Below are 27,110 nucleotides of genomic sequence, written 5' to 3' on the forward strand. Positions count from 1 at the left end.
GAGAGAGAGAGACACTCGGGCTCTTGCGAACGAATATACAAGACATTGAACAAGTACTCGCAAAATTTAAAAATATAAGTAACATGGATTTCAGCTTCTTAGAAGAGATTCGATTGTTGGATTCATTTCGCTATAAATGGAGCACTAAAGAAAGAAACAGAGTCAGTAATTTTTTCAGCACAAGAACAGGCCATTAAAACCAATGTTATGAAGGCAAATTTAGTGATTCGTGTAAAACCGCGTTATGAATCTTCAAGTTTTGCACTAATATCATAGGTCATACCAACGTAAAGCTAAGAAGCCGTATACTCTGTAATTTAGCACACCCACAGTACTGAAGATTCAAAACCTTTCGTGGGTATGAGTTATATCAAAAGAGTCTCCTTTTGAAGAGCAGGATTCGGTAGTTCAGTCGGTAATGATAATATCTTTGTTTGGAATGACGCGAGTTCGACTTCCATCTAGGACGCGAATAAGATTTATAAGAACTTTTCAATTGAAGCTTGTCTCATAGGAAGAAAGTAGGTATTCTTCCTTCTGGAAATTCCGTTTTCGAAAAACTATCCAGGAGAATAAAAAACCGCATTGGCCTTATAGCTTAGTTGATGCGGCCTTAATTCAAAACAGTGCACCTTCCATCTCGATGTTTTTCATCATATAAACACCATGCTGTTTAATAAGTTTCATTCAGGTGTAATAACATCTAAAATATCTTAAAAGAAATTGCTGTTTATTATGTTGTTAGTATATTATTATGTTTATTATTATTATTAGTTATATATTATTATTATCATATTATATATATATAATTAAATAAAATTAAAAAAAAAATTTTTGAAAATTTTCTCTCGACTCGAAGACTTGCCGAGTCAGCAAACTGTTTTCAATTACTTTTCATCGAACCTTTATTGTGATATACCTGATAATGTGGCATCACTGCATGCTTAATTTAAAGATCCACTTTTCTGACGTATGAAATGGCTTAAACACAGATAATTCTTTCAATTTTTATTAAAAAAGTAAATCTCGTGAGGTGGAGCATTCATAGGCCAAATTGGCCATCAGAATTCAAAAGTACCCAAAACGTGGCAGAGGTCTGAGCAGTCATATCTTGTTAAAACATTTATGAGAGGAATTCATCGAGAGATAAAGTTTCCATCACTAGTCACGTGATTATAACATACCCCTAACAGCACCATTAAAAATGTAATCTACGATACTACACATCAGATTGCAACGCGGAGTCTCAAGCAAGTTGTAATAGTTTTATCTTGATGGTATTCGACATTTCTGATAAATATACAGATACAAATGTTTAGAATGACACATTTAGTACTTTGTATCCAAATTATAAGTTCCATGAGTTAATGGATGATACTACTGAACAGAGTAGAAAAAAGCATACTTCTATGTAGAATATCGTTTACATCTGTGAGGTGGTGCATCTAAAACCTTCATAAAAATTCTCGACGATGCACAGAGGAAAGTGATTCGGCTATTAGATGACACCACCCTCACTAACTCGTTTCAACCTCCATCTCGTGTACTTACCGCTTCTTTTCTACAGACACTCCCACAGACACTGCTCCACTGAACTATCCACGATCATTCCTTCACTTTTTGTTGGGCCTGTTAAAACAGAGTAGCAACTGCTTCTACATCATAATAGTATAACTGGAATTATGTTTCTCGCTATTGTTATTACGAAGCAACTAATACCACTGGGACAGTGTATTGTGTCTATAATGGAGTGGATTGTTCTGGACACTTTGTTTTACATGATAAAAAATCAAAATTTCGGAATGAAAATCCCTGCTAACTTCGTATGAGACCGACTAATCCACCTTTTTCGAGTCCTAGGTTTCTCAAAGTAAGCAATTCTTTCTCATTTGGTGTTATTTTACCTGTAAGCTTTTTTAGTGATCGAAATAAAAGCACAATATTTTATTGTTATAATCCAAATGAACACCATTCGTCTCCTTTCACGAGGCGCATAAATTTTTCCAACCAGAAAACTTGAGTTTTTCCTTATGCAAGTAGACATACTTGTTAGACAACGCACGAAATTGTAACAAATAGCAGACAGTGTGACAGTGTAAATAAGATTAGACCACCCTATCATAGCATAATTCAGATTTATGTGAAACCGTGACCATGAGAGACCACTGAGCCTAACACTTTATGGAAGGAACACGAGATCAATGCCATGGAGAAGGCGTAATTATGAGTTCGGTAACTCACCACGGACTCATTGTGAGATTCATGTTATGCATGAATACATTTCAAAGCAAGACATTCTGAATAGACTATATGGTGAGGGTTTTGTTAATATATCAATGAAGAAGTCTAATCGCCTAGTTTTAAACCAGCACATAATATTCAGCTATCAATAGAGATTGCCATCATAAATGGTCATCTCAGTGATCTTTAACAGAAACGATGATGCAGCACGAAACTTTTTACTGTAAAATGCATAACAGGGTTCTCGCTGTATGCATTTTCCTTAACCAAATAATGCTCTTCGAAGTGTATATGCTTTAAAATAAAATACTTATATCACCAGTGTTCATCAAACATTGTAAGAAGATTCGTTTCCGTCGCGGTATCGAACTGCGTCTCTGAGTTTTACGTTTTTTTTTTTTTCCTGTCGAAACGCAACATTTTATACATTTGATATTTTATTCTTTTAAGATATTAAATTTCAAAATTCAGGACATAAAAGATAATCGAGCCAATCTTCCTCTCACAGTCTGTTTGGATTGTACACATTGAAACATCACGAAAAGTGTTCTGCAATTGGTTTGAGATTTTCTTCCTCTCTGCTACAGAAATGTGCGAATGTAGAAAGTTGATAATGCTCTCACGGATCGATTAAGAGGTGATGAAGCTATAGGGATTGTCCCTATAGCTTTCTCATTATAAATGAGAGCAAAAATAACATTATGAATTTTCATCTTTTAATTATAATATAAACTTAAGTAATAAATATTAGCGAACACTTGAAATAATTTCATATTAATAAGACGAAGGAAAAAATATGTATTTTTTAATTATCCCCAATGAAACTAAAGTCGCAATTCACCACTGAAATTAGCTGTTATTTGTATTGGCAAATAACAATCTACGAACGTTTTGATAATCCCTAGTATGCAGTAGCTACCGTATGTGCCGGCGTATAAGAAGCACTTTTTTTCTTTGAAAATAGGTCTGAAAAACAGGGTGCGTTTTATACGGCGATACTCAGTTTTTTATTATTTTCATTTCTGGAAATTTTCTCTGTTCCGAGTCGCGATTTCGTTATTGCTTCCTTGCGGTGTGTGAGAGCATTCCAGTACGTAGAGCAGTGTTTCTCAAACTTCAGACATCCGCGTTCATATGATTGGTGCGGTATTAACAAAAGATCGTGCTACTAAATGACATATGACATATGACAAAGACAAGCCGACAGTTGAGTTGAAATACTAATTCTCTTCGAACGAATTCCTTATATAATATCTGAAACACATTCACTATACATTTCTTCGTTTTAACACGCTCACTCAAACAAAACCATATGTTGCACCGGCAACATATGGTTTTGCTTGAGTCATACAGCATTTTCTGTGGGAGGGGGACATGCGATTCATTAGTTAGTGCCGTTTTTTATCACATTTGTCTCTAATTGCACTGTTTGTTGAGAAACATATTGCACAGTCTGCAGATGTCTCTGTACCTTATTCAGTGATACAATAGGAACGTTTTACTATCTCGAACTCCACGGACACATTGAATTTTATTGTAGGCGTTAATGATGCATAGCCGAAAATTGCCACGGATCCCATGAAGACCTTTCACGTACCCCCCGGGGTTACGCGTACCACACTTGGAGAAACACTGACGTAGAGTTCAGTGGATGCGCATGCGCTGTCATCGACGATCACAGCTGTGTCCTGTTCGTTTAAACTTTCCAATTGTCGTCGCAGTTGTGAACGGTGATAAATTTCTGCCGTTAAATTTTTTCTAACTTTCTTGGCAAATTATGGTTGAAAAAAGGTTGGCATTGTTACAATATTGCATACAAGCTACGTATGATTGTGTATGCTAAAGAACATGAAACAGGGCTGTAGAGAGGCATTTGGGACCACCCCCAACTGAGAAAATGATAAGAACTTGACGGAATCAGGAAGAGGATTTAAAAAAAGCAACTCACAGTAAACATAACCTACGAAGTGGAACTGCAAAATGGCCAGAACTTGGGGCAGAACTGAATACTTGGATTTTAGATCAAGCGAAAGCGATAGCCACTAACAGAGGGATCACCAACTTTACTGGATCAACATCATAGCGTTCAAGATTCATGAAGAGAAACCAGCTATGTATGCGGACTAAAACAAAAATATCACAAAAGATGCCAGCTGGATATGAAGAGAAAATGATTGAATTTCATCGATTCGTCACTAACGCAAGGAAACGAGAAAATTTTGAACTTGCGCAAATAGGAAATATGGATGAGGTTCCGCTGATTTTTGATGTGCCCTCAAACAAAACTGTAGATTCCAAGGGCACTAAAAGTGTTACTATGAAAACTTCGGGGCACGAAAAAACTCACTACACGGTTGTTTTATCCTGCTGTGCTGATGGGACAAAATTGACGCCACTATTGATTTTTAAAAGGAAGACGCTACCCAAAGAAAAACTACTTAAAGGGGTGTTTGTACATGTTCACGCAAAAGGCTGGATGGATGGATGGAGGAGGAATGAAGTTATGGATAGATAAAATTTGGTCTAGGCGCCCTGGTGGACTGTTGAAGAAACCTGCCATGTTAGTATGGGATCAGTTTCGTTCTCACAGAACAGACGATGTTACAAATAAACTCAAGGAATTGAAAACTCAGTTAGCTGTAATTCGAGGAGGTCTAACTAGTCAGCTTCAACCTTTAGATGTCTGTATTAATAAACCATTTAAGGGATTTAAAAAGGAGAAGTGGAACAGCTGGATGCATTCTTCAGATTTTGAGGTTACGCCATCAGGAAGAAGGAAGAGGCCTACCATTTCGCAAGTTTGTGAGTGGGTCAAAGCTTCATGGGATGCTGTGAAAACTGAGACAGTGGTTAAATCATTTAAGAAGTGTGGAATTAGTAATGAACTGGATGGTACAGGGGACAATTTGTTGCATGAGGACTCAGATTCTGGTTCAGAAGAGGTTTCAAGTGTCTCTTCATTTAGCTCTGGAGATGAATTTCTGGGGTTTTCATGAAGAAGATTAAAAGATGGGACTCTTTCCTAGTTAGATTAGGTACTTGTTGAAAGTAGACCTACTTATTATTTTATATTTGAAATACTGTAAATTCATTATAATATTCAGTAATAAAGTTTTTTCCCTAAAAAATGTGTACAAAAAAGGGGGTGCGTCCTATATACGCTGGTGCGTCTTATACGCCGGCAAATACGGTCATTTATAAATGAACAAGTCTAATTGTTGGAACGTCTCTCGCAGACTTAATTAACACATTGGTAAGTTTCCTGTGTTGGTTTTGGTATTTATGCTATTATATTCAAAGCAAGCAACATAAAATTATAGGTGAATGTTGTCCAAGCGAAAATTAATGAACTCGAGTATTTAATAAGGAAGAGTTTTTATTTTATTTCACAGAATTTTTTAAATTTAAATGATTATAAAAGCCATCTTTAAAACAGTTGTAATACGTACTTTAACTGCTGAAAATTAGTCATACAAGTGCTTAAATATTCGAGATTATTTATAAATTAAGAATAACAGAATTTGTACTTTGCGCAAGATATATAAGTTCCTAAATAGTATGACAAAAAAAAGTATAATCTTTATATTCAATTTAATGTTATATTCTTCTTTCAGTGAAAATGACGATGTGTTCTGAAAGTAGAAAATGAAGATGGCATCGTTAACACATAAATAGTTGTGTCGTGTGATTTTATTGGCACAAATTGAATAATTCGAATTTTTTTTTTTTTTCATTGTTAATTACTAGAGCTCGCAAACGTAAAAAAAAAAAAGTTTTTTTTTTTTTTTCGCATGCAAAGTTGGGCAGTTAGTGAGTCATAAAGGTATTTTACCGAAATAATGTCTTTAATTTTGTGAATCGTTTATCTTATAAAAAATTATTTCAGTTTATCAGCATGATCTTATCTAAAACTAAAAAAAAGAGAAACAAAGTTTTCTGAGTTCGACTTTGAAATTTAAAATCGATTTGTAGTGCGTGTGTCATGTCGAGGTGTTTTCCAGATCGATAAAGAAATCGCAATTCGGCATACCTTTAGCGGTTTTCAAACAAAAACTAGAAAATCGACAGTTTTTATTTTTATTCTTTCAGTAGAGATTTTAGCTGTAAAAAGTTTTGAAGTTGTCAAAATGTCTTTCTTTCATTAACTTTATACCTCAAGAAACAAAAGCTATTTTAAGAGAAATAAAAAAGGGGGAAACGACCAAAATGGAAAATATTATGGATTCATCTGTATTTTATAGCTGAATATAAAAAGAAACTTTTAAAAGTTTCGAAATTTACCAGAGAGCTTATGAGAATATAACCTTCAGCGGTGGAGTTGCCTTGGTTTGCACTACTTAAAAGAAATTGAAGTCTTTGAGTTAAAAAAAAAAAACTTTTCTTTCAAATAATTTGAGAATAGGAAGTATGCCATTAGATATATCAAAATCAGGCTTTAGTTGCAGTAGGTCTGTGTTATTTGAAACCGATCTGTTCATCAATTTTGAATGGAATTTCGCTTTTGCTATAGCCACGGAGAACTTCAGTATTATTATCGGTGATTTAAACTTCCGAACTAGTTGACTGACTGTCTACCAATCAGTGATCACTATTTCCAATACGGTACTGTATTTTCAATGGGTGGAGCCAGTTCTCCGAAGCTTTTAAAGGATTGATTTGGTTCTTCCGCTTATTCTAACGTAACAAACGTAAAGAGATCCATCACTAAGTTTCGACAGCAAAACTTACCTGAGAAACCATTGTATTTGTCTCGTTGCTTAGTGAACAGCAGCGTCCTCTAGTGTTCGTTATTCCAGCGCATGTCGTGACGTCACGAATACGAAGAAGCGCCGAAAAAGACCGATGAAAATCTGTGGGGAATAGGCGGCTGCTGCTGCTGCCATCCTTGGTTGTGCGAGTTTGTTCTTCGACATTCGTGTTTGTAGGTTGGCGAGATGGCAGACAATTCTCCGGTTCGCTAAGAAAACTGCGGGGTGTCTTCAACACTTTACAAGTGAACAATAAAGGAATAAACAGATGAACGAAAGACAACAGTGCATTCAGGTAGGTTTTATGAAATGTTTGAAGGCTGAGGGGAGGTGGGGACTGACAAATGAACGAATGATTAGTTAGGAAGGGCGATGGCAGGCGCAACAGATACATTCAAAGTACGCGTAAAAGCAGCTGGAAGCAGTCACAGAGCGATCCTACTCTGTTGTTATGCAAACTACAGACGGAATAGCCTGCAACACAATGTTAACAGAGTCGCGATGAAATGGGGAGATGGGGGAGGAAAGACAGTTTAACATTTTTCCATTCGGGGAAACTTTGTTAAGTGTTGTCGCCACATTTTCATCTAGAGAGAGCCAAAATTTTACTTTTCGTGTACTTTTGTTTTAGCGCATCTAAAGAAACGCTCGTGAGTTGACCTATCGCTGGTCACTCGATAGTTTCTGTTCCCTCTAATGCATGCAGTGATATTATAATGAGCTTTCTTCAGTCAAAATTGCCGCTTTAATCGCGCTGAAGTGCTCGAATTCTGAATTGTCACGTCTTGAAGGAATTACTTGTTTATAAAGGCTTGTTCATTGATTTATTAATAGCAGTCAAATGAATGAAAAACTTTCAGTTTGGTTTTTTTGAAACGGATCGTTATTGTATTTACATAACCCAAAATGTAAACATATTTGGGAATATTTTCCGATTAGTCTGTTTTTACTTGGAGGAGAAGAATGCAGTTTCTGAAATAGTTGTTTATTCCGAATAAGTCATTTGGAAGTGCATTAGACAAAGAGTGTGTGGGGGGGGGGGGGAGTGGGAAGAATCACCGGTGCAGAAATGTTAACAACTGTACCGTATTGATTCCAGCATTTACCTGAAATTTGCGGCGATTTCTTGTTCAACTATATTTACGTCAGTTACGTAGAAACTTCGTGCACCAGTGCCGCATATTTTGAGTTAAATGTCATCGTTTCTGTCAGAGACTGGAGCGTTTGGTTGTTTTGAAGTTCTTTCAGCGTATTCTTTGGTTTACTACGGTGATCGAAGACTTATTGGTGCCAAGGCATATGCAAACTGTAATAGGATTAAAAAGAAAGAAAAAGCAACTATTTCATTCATCACATTTTTTTTTCTATTATAAGGGTATGTTCACGTGTTTTGTGATGATGAAGACTAACGCGGGCTTCGAAATGAATGACCCATTTCCTAGAATGATCGGAACTCGCTTTATTATTACGGTAAATGATCAATGCTCGGCACACTTCTTAAAACAGGCCAGCTGTTTTTTTTCTCCCTTTTTACAGCACTTAATCTATACAATGGAGCCAAAATAGCAGCCGAGCACCCTTTTGCTCCATTTTCCTCTTTAGCTTCATAAACTTTGTTCGAGTAGAATCTTGCTTCTCATCTTACCCACTTTACAACATACCAGAAATAAAAATAAAATCCCGAAAGAAAAAAAAAAAGCCAAAGTTAACCTCCTGTATTACGGTTGTTCTTGTTTTCAATTGATAAATCTTTATTCCATCCATGGGAAATATCATGTTTATTTCGAAGTATTCTAGCAATAAATCGACAGCATTAATTACGGTACTTCGTTAACACAATTATGTAACCTATTTATTCAATATCGCAAACTGTAGGTGATATACAATATATTTAATTCATCTCCTGGAAATATTGACGAGCAGACAGTTTCTCTTACATGTACATAGCACTAATTTCATTCTCAAAAATAATTGTACATCATATTGTTACGAGCGATTTTTTTTTTTTTTTTAAGTGCAGTTAACAAATTGATAGCAGCTGCTATGAAAATAATTATTAAATTACGTCGTACATTATTTCATTAAATATATAGATTATATTCCTTAAATTTAATAATTTTAAGCATGAAATGATGGAATATGATGGCTTTGATTCATATCGGCGAAGCCGATATAAGAGAACAGTAACAACGAAATATTTGGGTCTTCTTTTCTATATTATAGACTTGCAGATAGAAATATATTACAATACGTATTTATTATATGTGAATGGTCTTGCAGAGAACTATCATTAACCAATGAAAGATCCAATTCTAAAACTGAAAACATAAGGATGTGATTCATGTTCAATTGAAATAACTAAATGAATAACTAAATTAAAATATAAAAAATATGCCACCAGAGGTGATTCCTACCAGTCCCCCCCCCCCAAAAAAAATTGGCCGATAGTGCTTCAGGATAACTAGATATACATGAAATTAAATCTTCGAAAATTGTTCAGGAATGCTTAAGGGATCTGATTTTTAGCAGACTGTAGCAGTGATGAAAGGTGGAAGTGCCTGGGGGTAGGGGAGCTTACACACGCACATGAGTATACACTGTGTGTTCCCAGTTATCTGAGCAATTCATTTCTTTCTATAATAAAGTAGTTAGAATAAGATGTCACTTCCATGTTTCCATAGCAACATCGGTTCTATTTGTGTATATAAGTGTCTCATTGAACAAGCAGAACACTGTTCGATGAGACGTTTAGATCAGCGGCAAGATGCTCCCATTCTGAAACCTACTTTCGGGTCCAACTAACGCGCTAAAATATGTTGACTGCGTTTTCAACTGGTTGATGCGTTATACGACCTTACTGGAGAAATACAAGATCTCTCTCTTTCTCTCTCTTTTTAGGGGAGGTTTTGCAGCCTTTTTTAGTGTCTAATCTCCCAAAGAGATCCTCCGTAGCTCGAGTGGTATAGACGAGCCTTTTGGTTGAATCCCCGTGTTCGAATCCCATCTACGATGTGAAGAACTTTTATCATGTCTTTTCAAATGGTGAGTTAGCCGTTCTCATACGGAGGTCGAGCGTTTTTTATCCCTGGAAATTCAGGTTTTTCATCCTTCACGGCAAAAACGGCGCGTGAACACAGTTTTAAAGACATAAAATACTTACCCTTAGAGGGATGTGGCAGAGGAATGGCAAATCGGCTGCATTAAAAAAAAAATGTCCGAGTTCTCTAATCAGGGGTCTTAACCAGTCGTGAACGGATGGGGAATGGATGGATTCTCCCAAACCTGTGCCGCATGCCATTTGCAGTATGAAACTAAACATTTGAGTTCCCGAAATCCATTACATAATATCAATTTAATCACAATTCTATGGCAAATGGCATTACTTATCTAAATGGACTGAATTAACAATTGTATATATCTTATGCAGTTTTCTAATGTAATAATTGGAGTATTTGATTTCTTTTCCCTTTTTGCATTTCATAAATACGCTCGCCTCCCTCTCCCAAAATATGTACATAGTTTTCAAAATCCATTACATGTTATCTCGAAAAGATCCTTTTCAAAACTTAATCAACTGTGTAACTTACAGATATAAACAGCATTCAATTGGGGAGAGGAAGTGCAAATGAAATGCCCATCCTTTGGGATTAGTTATTTCAAGTTAGAAATTGCAGCCGAAACAACCAAGGCTGTGAGGCCGCTGTATTATATCAGTTAACTGCCTGCGTTTCTGGCCACTTTGCTTGTTTTACTGGGTGAAAAACTCAGGTTTTCAATATAAGACCAACTGACTCATTTTCAGTTGGAAAGCGCTGGTAAATATTTCGCTCCACGGGATCCACCAAAGGACATTGTCGATTCCGACAAGCTAAGGGTAATCCGACACACTGAATAATCGAAGAATCTTTTTTTTTTCAAAATAATAAAATTTTATTACAGATGGCAATATGTAAATATAATCATCAATGGAGGCGGTTCTCCTATTCCCATATTGCACTGGAGGATTTTATTAATCCGATTTTCTTTGCCTTGTAAATTTAACCATTCGGTCTAAAATATTCGTGACGTAATTTCTGGTAAAAATTTTCATTGGCGACTGTTATTGGTACAAAGTACATTTTTGGATTTCTCGTGTCGTCGTGCACAAAGTTTTATCGACAAAGTATGGTGCAGAGCAATCACATTTTGCTGACACAAGTTGCATTTCTGACGAACAGCAAAACCGTGTTAAGATACTCTTGCATTCCAAGACACATTCAACCAATCACAACGTTCCTGTTTTACTTTTTCTTTTCTTTTTTTTGCATTAAAAGTAAAGCAATGGATTGGCAAACATTAATGCTCGACAGGAAAATGAAATCAAAAGAAATACAATAATTTACATCAGCATTCAAACTACAACGTAATTCTAGAAGACTTGTAAGAATCAATGTGTGCTCACAGTAGCAAATAACCTAATAACAATTCATGCTTAGTTTCAGTGAACAATATCGGAAAGTGCCTTCGGCGCTCGCCAGTAAATCGACACTTTCGGGCTTCGCCCTCTCATGATAACCTTACTTTTTTTTTTATTACAGGTCGGACATAGCAAACCAATTCCACTGTTTTTTTTTTTTTAATTGTATTTCTGCACGCGGAGGATAATGGGGAGGGAAAGAAACAAAGAGAAGAGTAAAGAAAACGGCGGATGGATTAAACTGACAATGGCTTACTATTCATAATATTCTTCTTTTATCTGACTTATCACCCAAAAAGATTCTAATTAATAGCGCAAATTTAAAACAAAGACAAATGAAATCCGGAAATGTAAGATTTTTCTTTGTTTTATGAGTCTTCTATTCTTAAACTTTTTATCCCTTTTATTACAAAGGATTTTCATTTCCTTATTCTTATGATCATTGTTTCCAGAGATGGAATCTTCCACTTAATCTCTTCATTGACCTTTAACATGATAGTCATCCAAGAAATGATGCTGATCAAATTACCGAGATTTCAAAGTTCAATATTCGGCACATAGCCAGTTTGTTTCCGTCTCTTATAATACTCTTTAAATACAGAAGCGAAGCTGGAATTTATTCCGATTCTGAATAGAATATAATTCAGACTCGGATATATAACTGAGGCGACTGATCCCATTGAGGGTATGGATGTTTAAGAATAGCTTAAGGTGGGAGATGACTTTCGTTTCGTATGAGATTATCATCCTATTCATTCGGAGGCCTAAAGTGTCTTGAAAGGTTATATATTTGGTTTCTAGAGCAGCATTTTTCGGATTATTTAACCTTCAATCCTCCCACAGGACTAATTTATGATAAATTTACCTTTCGTATATTAGATTCACATAATTTAAAAAATTAACTTCAAATACTCGAAGTTTGATTTGTTCTACAAGAAATTTGTTTTAAAACGTATGGGAATTAATCAAGAAGAATGATATTGATTCGGGCTAATTAAATTTTGCCGTATAATAAATGGGCTCTTCGGATTAGCATTTTTTTCTCTTGAATAATTTATTTAAATTGTTTCCGAGAATATGACGATGAAAGAAGAGAGAGATGTACTAACTTAACGGAGTTAATAATTATTAGATGTTAGTTCAAGTGTGAATGGCTTTGTTAGACCACAAATGTGTAGTCAGTTATTGAATCTTTTAATATAAAAGCATGTATCTGCATTAAGCAATATCGATTGATTACATAAAATGGAAGAGGTATTTTTATTTTTTGGAAGTTATACATAAACTGCAGTTAAAATTTTGTCGTATGAAACTGACTTGATTTGCATTAGTAGAACATTTGTTATTAATTCGTCAAACGAAGTAAAATATTCATAATGACTTGCTCCATTGTTGGACTCGCCCTAAATTGGTTCTGCTAGTTTTATACTCGTGTAAGTGAAAATTAAACTGACTTTGTAGCTATTCTGGAAAATCGTTTTAAATTGAAAGTGAGAAGAAAACATTGTTTGCAATAGCCCGATCTCTGACGTATCTCGTAAATTCCAGTGAGGTGGGGAGGATTACCCACAGGGTGACCAGACTGCAAGTTATATATAACACAATTCCGGGAGATAAGAAAATATCCGCCACGATGCCGTAAGCTTGCCAAGTGTGTCAAAACAGAGGCGACAATAGATGACGATCATCACCCTCTTCATATATGAAGGGAAATGAATGATGAATAACATTTATTTAATAAGAATAAACAATAACAAATACCAACTATATTCTTCCTAGTGTAGTACTTTTATATTAAAAACTGTCCATTTTAGCTATTTTCTTCAGCGTATTTCCAATCGATTATTGATATGTTTCAAGCTATGTTACCCTGAATGTGGACGATACGAAGGGATGTGTACTATTCACGGAGAATTGTCACCTTATTTAAAAACTTAAATGGGGTTAATGTTGGCAATGGACGTGGAGCATTATACGAGACTTAAAAATAAATAAATTAAAAAATCGAGTTAAAAAATCTCACATTAATTATATATATATATATATATATATATATATATATATATATATATATATATAATAGAAGTGCCAGTTTGTAGATATAAATTTTGGGTATTTTTTTTTTGGTAAACAAAACTGAAGTTTCGGTGACTAATTCTAAATAGAGGTCATCATATTCACCCCAAGATATACACTTCCACCAATGATTGAATATTTTCCCAGTAAATCCTCTGCATTCTCTGTGTGCTTACAATGGAAAACGGAATATTGGTCAGATAGGTGATCTTCTCACAGATTCCCTTAGGTTATTTTCCTAGCTCTGTTTTTTTCTCCCCACACTAAGTCTCTTCTGTGGGTACTTTCATTGGCATTACTTTGCTGAACTTGCCTCCACCATTTCTCTACTTTCTTCTAATCATGTAAGAACTAGAGCAGCCGCTGGTCAACACCCGTACACTGTCTAACTCGAAACCTACCCAGAACTCATCTTCCATCATTCCACCCACGTCTGTTTGGAACAATCTGTTTTCCCAATGAGTACAATCCCTAACTTTAAGAAACATATTAATATATTACTTCTTTCTTCTTAATCTTATCTACACATGGCATGTTGTGTTATAGGTCTTATGACCTTTTTTGTGTGGGAGTCGTTATTTAAAAAAAAAACTATTAAGCGTTGGTTAATTTTGTTCATTATCGAATAACTCATTACAAAGGGATTTAAATTTTGTGGGCAACACGTAAATAAGTGAACTTTTCTAGTTTTAACTTAAATATTTTTCAAATGCCACTTCATTTTACAATACCGTTTTAACAATAATTATGACTTAAATATAAAACTTACGAATATCTTTTAACTTGTTGGACGTGTGTTCAAGCAATTGTTGTCTACTTAGAGTTGGCGTACTTTCAAATGAAGCAGTTAATGAAAGTTGACTTTCAACTGAGTCAGCAGTATGACTACGCGGCGTTGAGTGATGAAATGCAACACACTTCACGGCGATTCAGAGATGGAGAAGTAATTGTCTTTCTACTACCTTAGCAGGATCATCTGGCTACGTTTTAACAGGCAACCAAATATTTTATCGTGCGCAAGCCTAACATAAAAGGGAAATATCAGGGCTGATGAAAGCAGGTTAACTTAAGAAAAATAATTTATTAAAAATTTTTTTTTTCTCAAATTAAGAAAGTAAATCCTGTAAGTTTTGGCCTGATTGTAGAATGTTTGGAAGTAATAGTGCACACCTCACTACGGAGCTATTAAAGAGGAACTTGTTGTCATGGAAACTGCTTGTGCAAACGAAATATTCTAAGAACGCGAGTAAAATATTTTCCAAGATTTACTACCTACATAAGACATAATCACTGAAGAATTAACCAGAATACTCAACAAAATTTTTAATTCATGCACGGTTTTTCGTGACAGTAGCTAAAAGTTTGTAACAAGCTTTCGAGGAAGAGAATGAAGTTAGTTCAGCATCGATGATGGAATATCGAGTTGCAATATCTTTTTGTGCTTCTTTATGAAATAGTTTTCTAAATTTAAAATGAATTATTTCAATTTCCAGAAATGTCAAAACAGAGTTGTGAATAAATGCATTAGTTAACGAAGGCAAGCAAACACTCCGAATATATTGATATAATTATTGCATGTGGTAAATAAAAACAAGAAATAATGCTGAGTAATGTTTCGATTAAAACAATCTCAAATGCAACAGTAAAGTTTTTTTTGTTGTTGTTGTTTTTCCCCCAATCCTAAACATTTAAAATTGTCAGCCTGTCGTACCTTCACTGTGGGTAAGCTAAGCAGTAGATTTTTGGGGATTTTGCTCTATAGGCAAACTTTAGTTTTTTTTCACTTCAGAACATCTAATCGAGCCTCTGATACAACAAGAATCGTCTACCATGTAAAGACATTCACAAACCTTCAAGACATAATGAGATTCGAATCTACAGCCTGTTAGTAGAAAGCGGATTGTCTACTCCACTAAGTAGGCTTGAAATTTATATCGAGTTAAACATGAATTTGTATCGATAGGAATATTAAATTATTTTCTGTAAAATAAGAACATCTTATACGAATCGTACATTATTCTAGACTTTAATATCCTTAATTGTTTTGACTGTAATTCCATGTAGAACACATGATGGCAATTTACCTCTTCTATCCTTACTGGATAGATAAAGTTAAGAGCAAACTTTTTTACAAACTACCAATAACATCATATTAATTCAAAATACGTCAGAAAATTCAGCTTTTAATTTTTTGTTGTTTTATTTTTTAGGCAATGAATTCTGATTTTCTTTGTTTTCTATAATATTCTACTTTTATCTGTTTGTTTACTTAATTTTTTAATTTTTTTACTTATTTCTCTCTTTATTTTTTACTTTAAGAATATATTTTCACTATATTTCATATTATATATTTTTAACCTTAATGTTTTACTCTATGCATGTCTTTAAGAAGAGAAAAGGCTATTATTTTAACTGTTGGGCTAGAATTCCAATACCGTGTAGAATTCCTACAATTGAAATATATCATTGTGGTTTTTGGAAAAAAACATTAACACAAATGCAAATCGCCAATTATTCCTTAGGGTGACCTCTTAATGATGTGTTCTCTGTCACACACACATCATTCTCCATTTGTTTCGTGACGACATGCATACCGAGCAGTTAATCAGAACAGAGACATTCAAAAGGCTAGTAAAAAAAAAAAAAAAAAAAACAGTTACATTATGTTATTAAAGCATAGTATAAAATTACGTAGTGTATCACTATATCAATGTCAAAAAGCGTATACATAAATGTACAGTTGTTGTCATGGAAACAACATATATAGAAGACTTTCGTTCTGAGTTAATGGCACTACCATTGAACTACACATTCGATCATTTCAGTAATGTTGTGCACAAACGTCCTATTTTAATTAAGCAGATTTTTAATGTAGATGTCTTCAAAAAGTATAGCTGCGTAGACGTAGATCTCCACCTTCTCATTCTTTATTATTTTTACATTTTATTTTAAATATGATCTAGTAGCTGAGCATGTTTTCGGCTAAATGGAAGTCGGTGTTCAATGTCTAGAATATTAATTTCTTTAATTTTCTCTCCATTTAAGTGGAGCTGTTATGTCGAAAAATCTAGTCTTGGTGATTATTACCTGAATAAACTAGGAGACATGCACAAGGCTATCTGCATGCCAGGCTGGTTGATCGCCTCGATAGCGTCTCCACTCTCCAACCAATAGGTCGCGAGTGTCAAATACCACTACAGGCATGGATGTTCGTGACTTTCTCAAGGGGAGGAGATGAATATCACCGCCGAGTATAAAACAACCGCCTCGTTTACTGGAGGCTTAAAAAAAACCCAGGTTTGTCTCTAGAGCAGGGATTATGTAAAAGTAAAATTAGAATATATCAGAAAATATCAAACAACGAAAGTCTATGAAAATAAATGTGAATAAATAAAATATTTTACAATTAATCGTGAATATTAGTTGCAAAGGTGTAGAGTGCAAGTACTATAATCATAAAACTTATTGAAGCTGCTTTTCTTACACCAATCTATTCTGCGATTTTTTTTTTTTTTTACATACAGTGTAACCTATAATTAACTTTTCGACCAAAAATGGAGCTGCTTCCTTTTTGCAGCAATGGCTTCAATTGTTATGAATGGTGTACGTTTTATTATAATCAATCACTAGAAAATTAAGGTTTTGACAAGTGAAGAAAGTAATCCTACTTAGATATATAATTTTCAGTTTTAATTATCACTAACAATAATAAGGAACCTTCACATCTGCGTTAACAATTTTTTTACGTTGTTCACAAACACGAAGGGCTTATTTGTAAACTTATAGTACACTCGTATCGTGGACAGACTAAAGATTATTTTCATTGTGTGTGTTGTATTTTTGCATAGTCCCGAAACCCTGCTCTAATAACAAAACGTAACTTTTCCAAGCTACGTCGGGCCTCTAGTAAGCGGGGTGGTTTCGCACCTGGCGATGAAGTTTGTCTCTCACCTAAGGACAATCGCAAACATCCATGCTCAAAGGGGGATTCGAATCCGCATCCCGAAGGCTGGAAAGCAGATACGCTACCAGGTCTGCAAATGAAGAAGTTATCGGCGTTTTCAGCAACTTCCTTGAGAACGTCTGTCTACTGAAAAACTTGAACACGAAACAATAACGTGGGATTTCCAAATATTTATGCAGTTTTTCGACTGCGATATTAAAGTTGAATATTGTATTGAATTTTATCAGTGAAAAAAAAAATTAAAAATCGTGATTGAATTTAAGTTAATTCCCATTTGTCAGACAGAGTATTTTAAAACAGTAAAATGAATTTTTATTTTGAAAATTAGCATAAACTTCTTATCCCAAGGAGTGTAAAACCTCTTAAGTAAGGCTTTACTTAAATCTGTACAAAATCTGAAAAAAAAAAAAAAGAAAGAAAGAAAGCTGTAAAGGACAAGGAGAGGAATAGATAGCTGTATACAGTTTTGATGCTGCTTAGAAAAATGAATATTACATAACTGAATTTAATTCGAAGTCTATAAACTAATATTCCAAGCCGTAATTTCTAAATTTAAATTAAGTCTTTAAGATAGATTTACATCTTGGTTAAAATGATTTTAACAAGAAAATTATTTTTACTATAATGCTTTTTTATTATTTCCTAATACGTATCCCCAAGGAGTGTACAGGATTACTGTGATGGTACCACATGATTAAGTTTTTTATTATTACCAGTTTTCTATTATTTTTTTTATAATCCGAACATAATTGTGATTTTTTTTCTAATATTTTCAGATTTCTTCCAGAATGCTCCAACCTAAATAATGACTGAATGGATAAGTCACCACGATTCTCTTCAGATTAATTTCAGCATCTTCTTTGTGGTGGTGACAGACACTTTCGAAAATGATCTTCTTGAATTATTGGACACTTCATGAAGGGGACGTGTGAACTTCATTCCTTTTCGGGTTTCAAAATGTGATAAAAAAAAAAAAATGACTGGTACAGATAAGATGGAGAAACGGGGATCATCTCCAGCTCCTCCACACATCACCGTTCCCCCAGTCATGGGGGTATCACCTTTATTACCAGCACCTCAGCCACCAGGGTTAGTAGTGGATCCTGTTCCCCCTTACAGTTCAGCTGTTCAAGGAGCACCTCCACCACAGTTCCCTCTACCTCAATCACTGCCGCCTCCACAGACAAACATGCAGCGAGCACACTCCCGTTCAATGTCATCCCTTCCTCCGGAACCGTTCATGATCATGAGGAGTAAGGCACTGAACAGGAGAGTCACCATCAATGTTGGAGGGGTCAAACACGAAGTGCTGTGGCGCACTTTAGAGCGCCTCCCTCATACGAGACTGGGTAGATTAAGGGAGTGTAACACGCACGAAGCTATAACGGAGCTGTGCGATGATTACAGTTTGGTTGATAACGAATATTTTTTTGATCGTCATCCACGATCGTTTAGTGCTGTACTCAATTTTTATCGTACAGGAAAACTCCATCTAGTGGAAGAAATGTGCGTTTTAGCATTCAGCGATGATCTGGAATATTGGGGTGTGGATGAACTCTATCTGGAATCGTGTTGCCAGCATAAATATCACCAAAGAAAAGAGCACGTTCACGAAGAAATGAGGAAGGAAGCAGAATCACTACGGCAAAGAGACGAAGAGGAATTTGGAGATGGCAGATTAGCTCAGTATCAAAAATTCCTTTGGGATCTACTTGAAAAACCGACATCATCTCTGGCAGCTAGGGTGAGCTTTGGTTTCTTTTTTTATATATGGTTTTTATTAAGGTTTTAATAGAAAAAAGAATGAAATTCTGTGAGTTGTCAAAGGAAATTTTAAAAACATGTGTATTTTTCTAGGTTACTATAGACGTACATAGAAGAATTTTGAAAAATGTTGGTGGCCAGGAACATGATTGTTTTTAATCTTTATAGGTTTTTTTCTTCCAAGGTGTGCTGATTCGGTTAAACAAAATGACAGGAGTTGTTTCACTATCGAAAGACGTATTTTCTGGTGCACTATGTTTTCAATAGATAGAAGACAAAAATTGCCACCTACCATTCTTTTGGCATTTCTAACAAAAAACACTTATTTTTACGATTAATCAAAAATAAACTGGTGTCTTAAATGAATTCTTAATCTTTTTAAAGTAAAGAGTTCTTTTCTGCACTGGAAGAGTTTTATCAAAATTCTTTTCCACATTGTTTCCATTCTTAATCTTTTTTTTTTTTTTTTGTCATCATTGACGTGTTGCTTTGGAATACCAAGAGAAGTGAAGGAAAAGGATTCGCTTGGAGTTCTTCCCAGAGTAATTTAAAGCGTTTACATAAAAATCTATTTTTGGAGAAAGACAACACTACTTGTTTTTCCTTGAAGATTTGTAATTCTTACAGGGGTAATCGCATCTGGATCGACTGTTTTTCAAGGCCAATGTGTTTAAGATTAATGGCAATCTGGGACAAAATAATTGGTACCTTTTAGGTGAATGATTATTTTCATTGCCCAGCAATTGGACCATAATTTGGAAGCCTGAAGTAGCTTGAAAAACTCTGTTTTTGTCTGTAGAGTACGTTTCCGGATTATGTAAGGTCCGCCCATGATACTAAACATGCTAAAGTTTACAAATTTTCCTTTATAACACGTGCGTGGGTACACATAAAAGAACTTTTATAATTTTTTTTATCGACTTCGTTTTATTTGTTTTAAATTTGATTTTTCATTTTATTTTTTTCTTAAATTAGAGCCTTTTTGTTTTAAGCATTTGCAAACTGTCAAATCTTTCACACAGTATTGTTCTTGCAACACTGGTGTGCATGCACAAAAGTTTTGAACGGTGTTTGAGGTGATTTATTTCGAAAGCGTCATATGTATTGAGCAAAATCAAGAAGAAGAAATAAGCTATTATGTTAGTTGAAAGTAAACACATTTGTTCGTAAGTTAATAATCTTTCTTGGATTAACTCTCCTAAATTTTGACGTTTATTGCCAGCTTACGAACCATAGAAAGGAATATTTTAGGTCTAAATTGACAGATGGTTTATACTACAAAGAAGCCATAACGTGTTGCTTTCAAAAAACAATTGCAGTTGACATTTTTGTTAAATTAAACGATATTGATCGAGTTAGTTATCATAGAGAATTGGGCAACTTAATATTCAACGAACGTGTGTAATCAAATACAAACGAAATCCATCAAATGAAGAGCAAATGAAGATTATACATTTTAAAGAATACATTATTCATCATAAATCATAATTATCTTTTTAAAAAAATAAGAAAAATAATTTATATATATTCAATTTCGAATTCCAGCGCGTATGTTCACTAGCAAATAGAAATTTTATAAATATCAATATAACGGTGTAATTTAAATATTATTCTTGAATAAATCTCAGAGAGAGAAACGCTGGAAGTTGCATTGCCAGCAGATCATGTGATCGAAGTTATTTGAACATAATTTTGTGCACCCTACAGTTTGGAACACTATGGAACTCGTAATATATAAAGTCTCTTTTCTGGAATTTGATGGCATTTCGAAGGGGGCTAGAAAGGTACCACTTCCGAACCCATTTTCTACGAAAGCACGCAGCTTCCACTATCTCAATCACAGATTAACATACAAACGAGTGCACTCCCATTCACTATTCGCACTTCCTTTAGAACTATTTATGATAATGAGAAGTAAGGTTATTGAACAGAAATGACTCCTAAATGATCTCTCTCTCTCTCACGTATTTTTAATTAGAATTTTAATAACATAGATTTTAGGACTCTAATAATTGAATATTAGAGTTTTCTAATATCTGCGGACATTGGAAGTAATTATGGGTTATTGATGAGAAAATTTCGACTCCGACAAAATATAAATTGAGAAAGCAAAATAAAGAAATGCAGAAAAAAAATTAAGATTGAATTATTGCAAGAAAGTAAATAAAGACTGTTTAATACTAGACTTCTGATAACGTAGCATTTTTGAAATTGCTCTTTTAATGAGGAAGATATGGAATCTTGTGAAATTGAAGAAAAAAGTGTTATCAAAATAAAAAATAAACACTTACAAAATAAGTCAAATATAGCTAAATATGAGTAGCATAAAAGAATAAGATATGAAATTAGCGATAAAATAACTAATGCAGTAAAAAATATTGGGAAATTTACTCTATACAAGTAAAAGAGAATGTGATTTTTCACAGAGCACCGAAATGATCAAATATGGAAAAAACCACCCGAAATCAAATAAAACAAATTTCCAAATACATAAATAGACATGTATAAACATAAATAGACATGTATAAATAGTCATAAAAATATGAGGGTGGGATAAACTGTTATGAAATTATGAGGGTGAAGAAAAAATGTGAAATATTAAAGCTAGAAAATTCAGAGAAATTTGAGGTAAGTGATAATTAGAAAATGAAGTTAGAATCAAGATAAATTATAACGACGAAAAACAAAGATTCAGTAAGGTAAGGTAAGATCATGTACTGATATGTTTCAAAGCAAATACAGTAATAGAAAAAATACAATAGAATCTTTCGATGGAATTAGATTACAGGATTTACAGAAAATGCGAGAATCAAGAAATATTCTACTGCAAATTATCGAAACGATCCAAGGTATACACAAAAATGAATATTTTAGTCCCTATAAAAAGGATCAGACAAGTCGGTTATTTAAGTCCATGTTGATTCGACATAATTATTAATGAAATAATTCAAAAAGTTGAAATTAAATGGAATAAAAAAGATGCAGGAAATGAAGACTACCTCCAGAGGCAATTACTTAAATTCCATAATATTTAAACATGGAAATATCAACAGACATTTACGGAACTAGTAATAACTCTTATTAATAGTGAAAATATAACACACAGAATAAAGTAAAAGAACAGCTTTTGTAAGGCTAATATAATATCAGGGTGTTCAGCACTATATGGAAAAATAAAGATCTACTCGTAACAAAAGAAAGAAAGATTCATATAAATCAGTAGTTCGATAATTTTAACTGATACATTTAAACCAAGAATAGAAACATCAAAAATGCAACCGATAAATATCACGTGTGAAATGAAAACATCAAGAAAAATAAACGATGAAAAAAATTGACAGAAATAAAATCGAAATGAGATATAAAGAATGCCAGTTACAACCTATAAACGAATAGATTAAAAAATAAATTACAATGGTATCAGAAAGAATAGTTAACAAGAAATCGAAACCAAATAATACAAAAGAATCAATGCTAAGGGTTAGATAATTGGGAAACCCTGGCTCTAGAGGCCAAACTCGGAACTTTTACAATCCACTCTTTCACTTCAGCTTTTTGAAATATTTACGAACATAACTGCCAGAGTGGAATTCGAACCCCACAGTATGTTGGTTGGGGAGCGAAGATACTGATTGCAGAATCTCCCAGGCTGGCATATATAATCATCTCTAACGCCTTTTATTTACCAAACTAACAACTTCATCCTTAACTGATGCCGAAAGCTAAGCCAATGACTATGGATGAAGTTAGAAACAATTGAGAGGAGAGAGAGAGTGGGTGGGTGTCTAAATCTCGTGATCCTAAACCTTCACACGCGTATTGTCTGTAATAAAAAATAACTAAAAAAAACCTTGAATGTGCCACGGGTCGACTATGTTGGGGACAGACTAAAAAGGAAATCATTAATAAAAACAAAAATGCATATCTGTTATATTTTTATTGACATGTTATTATTATGAATGTTAATAAAATTGTAATAAAATCAACCGGTGTGAGATCACGACCAAAAGTGCAATCTAGAGCAAGGATCTTTGATTATCTGACCTTCGGTCCACTCACAGTACTACATATGATCGATTTACAGCCTTTTTTGTCATAAAATATGTAATGCAAATTATAACATCAATTATCTAAGAAATATGCCTGGTACTGTTGGCACAACGTCAATAGTAACTGTAGTCAAGAAGCACGCTGTAAATATTAAACACTTGTACAGTCCATATCCACTACATAATATACTTCGCGATCTTTCAACTTCTTGATTCAATTTTGAGCAATTACAGTAGCTATTTTCTTCTGCAAATATGTGAATTCCTCTCCTACGCAATCAAGGAAGTACAGATAGATACGGGAGGTAAATAACGACGGCAATCATGGCTCTGAAGTAAATAGTAGTACGAAATACCTGAGGGAGCAATTAATTACTCTATCTTAGTGAAATCTTTTCACGCGAAGGCCAGCAGAAGCAAATAGAGTTAATCTGGTATCCACTTTGATTGATGATAGCAGTAATAGCAGAGTAGATGAACATTGATTTGAGACTTCGATAAATCTTTCTGGCAACGCCATTTTTATATCCATGACAAATAATCATGCAGATTATTTTCTTAAAATTATTTCACTCTGGATGATGAAATGGCTCATTTTGGAGAATTCTGAGAACAAAAAGCATTCTTTATATCTATGAATAGTTTGGTTATTGAATTACCGCCAGAGAAACTACGTTAATGAAGCTATTGCTTATGCCTGTTAATCGCGTGTATTTTCTTGGGGTTTTTCCAATGTCTTCGGGGTAACCCATGTCCCTCCATATGAGAATGGCCAACTTACTTTCATCTGAAAAATCCCTTAAGGGTTCTTTGTATTTGCTTCCTAGGGTGGGATTGGGAATCATTTTCTTACAACCAAAACGGCACTTTCTCTACCAATTGAGTTATAGTCTCTTATATTCAATACAAAATTCCTGTCTATGTATATCGGTGCTTCTTGCAAGTAAAATTACTCTTTATTTAAGGCGTGTTGTATAATAAACCCAATTAATGCTCCTTTCTTTGAATATTAATGAGTAATATTGACCATAATTACTTGGCCAACCAGATATGCAATCAGATCCAACCAAGCCAGAGGGATCAGGAAATTGTTACTATTATTTGACCGACAACTCTCCGTCTCCATCACTCAACTTTATCATCTACGCTAACGCCATCTACTTCCCACCACCATCACTATCATTTTCATAGACAATCACAAACATCCATGCCCACGGCGGGATTCGAACCCGCAGCCCTTTGACTGGAACCAAGTCGGCTTTTGTTTACAATTTTGCAAAACTGTAAACAAAATTAGAAAATTTTATATTTTCTTTATATTAATAGACAGGAGAACTATTTTATGGTTTTCATTGTTGGGAGACTTGTTAAAAAATAAATTTAAATAAAAAATAACACGTTGCTCGTATGCAATTTCTATATTATAAGGAGACAAAATTTCGAGCTAAGGTTTCGAAGTATTGCCGAATGAGCTAATTAGCAGACATCATTTACTTTGACACCAGGAATGAATCATCAAGTATCTTGTAGTCTAACCTCATCTAGCAGTTTCGCAACTTTCGTTACACAGAAAATTCAGGCTAATCAATTTTGTTTTAGTCTGCTCTTAGTCTGTAGGGTTCAGTATTAAAAAATTCGGTCCGAATTTTAAAAAGTTTACGGTGAAGTATTTAGTGCGTTACTTTCAAGGCGGTGCAATAGTAAATAAGTATTTTATTTTATCATATTTAGTGAGTGAAGTTAGAGAGAACGTGTTTATTTATTATTCAGTTTTATTTGGGTGCTCCGAACACTATGTACTATTTTGAGGCGTAGTTTGATGGATAACGCGAAGGGTTGGAAAAGAAACGAGTTTGACTTTTGTCGCTGACATGAGAAATAATTTTCTGGAATAAAGACTTTCAGCCAGTAAATTCACCCACGAAAGGTTTTAAACTTATCTCACATTTTAATACACTTCGCGGACTAAAGATTAAATAATTGCAATGCTTTGCTCTGGAGATCAAACGTGGCACATTTTTCAAGCAATTCCCAACAAGCTCGGTGGTGGTCTCGAATGCAATGGCAAAAATCATCTAACGCCTAAAGACTTCCGCGAATACATCTACGTCATAGTAAGATTCGAATGGAACCCATAACCTATTGGTTGTAGAGTAAAGAGGCTGCCAACTACATTGGCTGAGTGGGCAATATGAATGCACTGTGTTGGCTAATAGTAGTTCAAGCAACAGCCAGATTTGTATGGGTATTTCTTAACAGTGACCCGATTTTATAATTATATAATATCAAAACACAAACTAGAAAGAGGAAAAAAGTCAAATCTGAATTAAGGATCTTAAAGGAAAACCTAAAATAGGAAAGAAGCCATCCAGACTGACCGGATGGCTTCATCAGAACTGGTATGTTCCTCCTCTCTGTACATTAATCTATTCAAATAATGCTAGAACATGATAATTTTGAATTGCTGGTTGGTGGTAAGAGTTGACTTAATTGCTGCATTTCTCTTGACGTAATGCATTTAGCTTCACTTTTGTTAAGTCATGGCATCTTGATCAGCACTTTCGTACTGTCAGAGAAAATAAGCATGCATATACAATTCCAGTAATGTAATTAGTCAGCCGGGAGAAGCTTTCTAGGGGGTAGGCCTACGCATTGCTAAAACTAGGTACTTTTGTGTGCGGGGAGAAACTCTAATAATGCGTCATTTCCGGTTCGAAGAATGCCTCATACCTCCTATTTAATTTTTATTTTGCGATTTCTTTAAAAATAATACATTAACAAATCTGAATATTTAAATTTATCTATATAGAAGAAATTTAATCACTAGAATCTGAGAGATAACAAAATAGAAAAACTATTTTTATATGAACGAATAATTAGTTTTTTTCTTCTCAGAATACTTCATCGAGTGCATAACAAGAAAAGAGAAATATTAAAAAAAGTACATTACAGGAGAACAACAGCTATAAATTAAGTTGCAAACGTATTGTTGATATTTGAAGGCGTTGTGGATACCATAGTATTGTTTGGGTACGTAGACGCTGCCATGATCTCATTTACGCCTAAGCTGGATAGCTGAAGAGTGACAACCAGAGATTTTATAGCTGAGGTTACTATTAAGATGGAACAGATTGAAGACAATTTCTGTTGATTCCATAATTTTTTTCTCAAGCTGATCACAGCATCTAAAAATGTTTTCTGATTTGTTCCAGATTACTGGATATGAGTGATAGAATCTTCATCATTAGGGTTGACAGAATTAATAACGTGATTTGATAGTGCGCTGCCTTTAGTTCTGCCATATACGATGTCTCTCACCTGCTCTTCAGTACTCAACCCAATGGATTTCTCCGTTTGACCAAAATAGGGCACACTGCAGATGCACCAAAGACAGTAAATTCCGAGGTACTTTAGGCTGTCGTGTTTGGGGTTAGATGTACCGAGTAAGGAAAGTTTGATTAGAGGAGTAAAATAAGTGCGGATTTTAAATTTGAGAATATTAGCTAACTTTAAGAATTTTAAATCCGCACTTCTTTTGCTCTTCTAACCAAACTCCGTTCGTTCAAACTGCTTGTGGATTCAGATAATAGTTCTATTTTGCTATCCCTCGGCTTCTAGTCATTGCATTTCTTCAATTATGGCATATAGCTGCGTAAATCCGTTGCATCAAATATACGTTTGTATAACGTGTACCTGGAGTGAGTGCCCTGTTCGCTTCATCCCAGTTAAGGCACTGGCCTTAAGTTTCAAAGTAATACTATTTCCTACCTTCCCCCAATCTAGAAAGTTGAAGTGGTGAGGGAAACTTCTTT

The 27,110-nt window shown here is 34.5% G+C and overlaps 1 protein-coding gene across 2 annotated transcripts in view; it reads left to right on the forward strand.

The window, feature by feature from the left end:
- Positions 1-7,169: 7,169 nt before the first annotated feature.
- Positions 7,170-27,110, forward strand: part of LOC150095347 (potassium voltage-gated channel protein Shab-like) — a 341,014-nt gene continuing 321,073 nt past the window's right edge. For both annotated transcript variants that reach the window (XM_090410729.1, XM_090410730.1), the window contains exons 1-2: positions 7,170-7,284; positions 18,262-19,229. In XM_090410729.1, the coding sequence (XP_090266855.1) occupies positions 18,462-19,229 (768 nt within the window). In that variant the 5' untranslated portion in view covers positions 7,170-7,284; positions 18,262-18,461. The remainder of the gene's footprint in view (positions 7,285-18,261; positions 19,230-27,110) is intronic.

The sequence above is a fragment of the Typopeltis vanoorti genome, chromosome 20 (genome assembly GCF_054136105.1).
Source record: "Typopeltis vanoorti isolate ZY-2024b chromosome 20, IOZ_Tvanoo_1.0, whole genome shotgun sequence".
In the NCBI taxonomy this organism is placed as follows: Eukaryota; Metazoa; Arthropoda; class Arachnida; order Uropygi; family Thelyphonidae; genus Typopeltis; species Typopeltis vanoorti.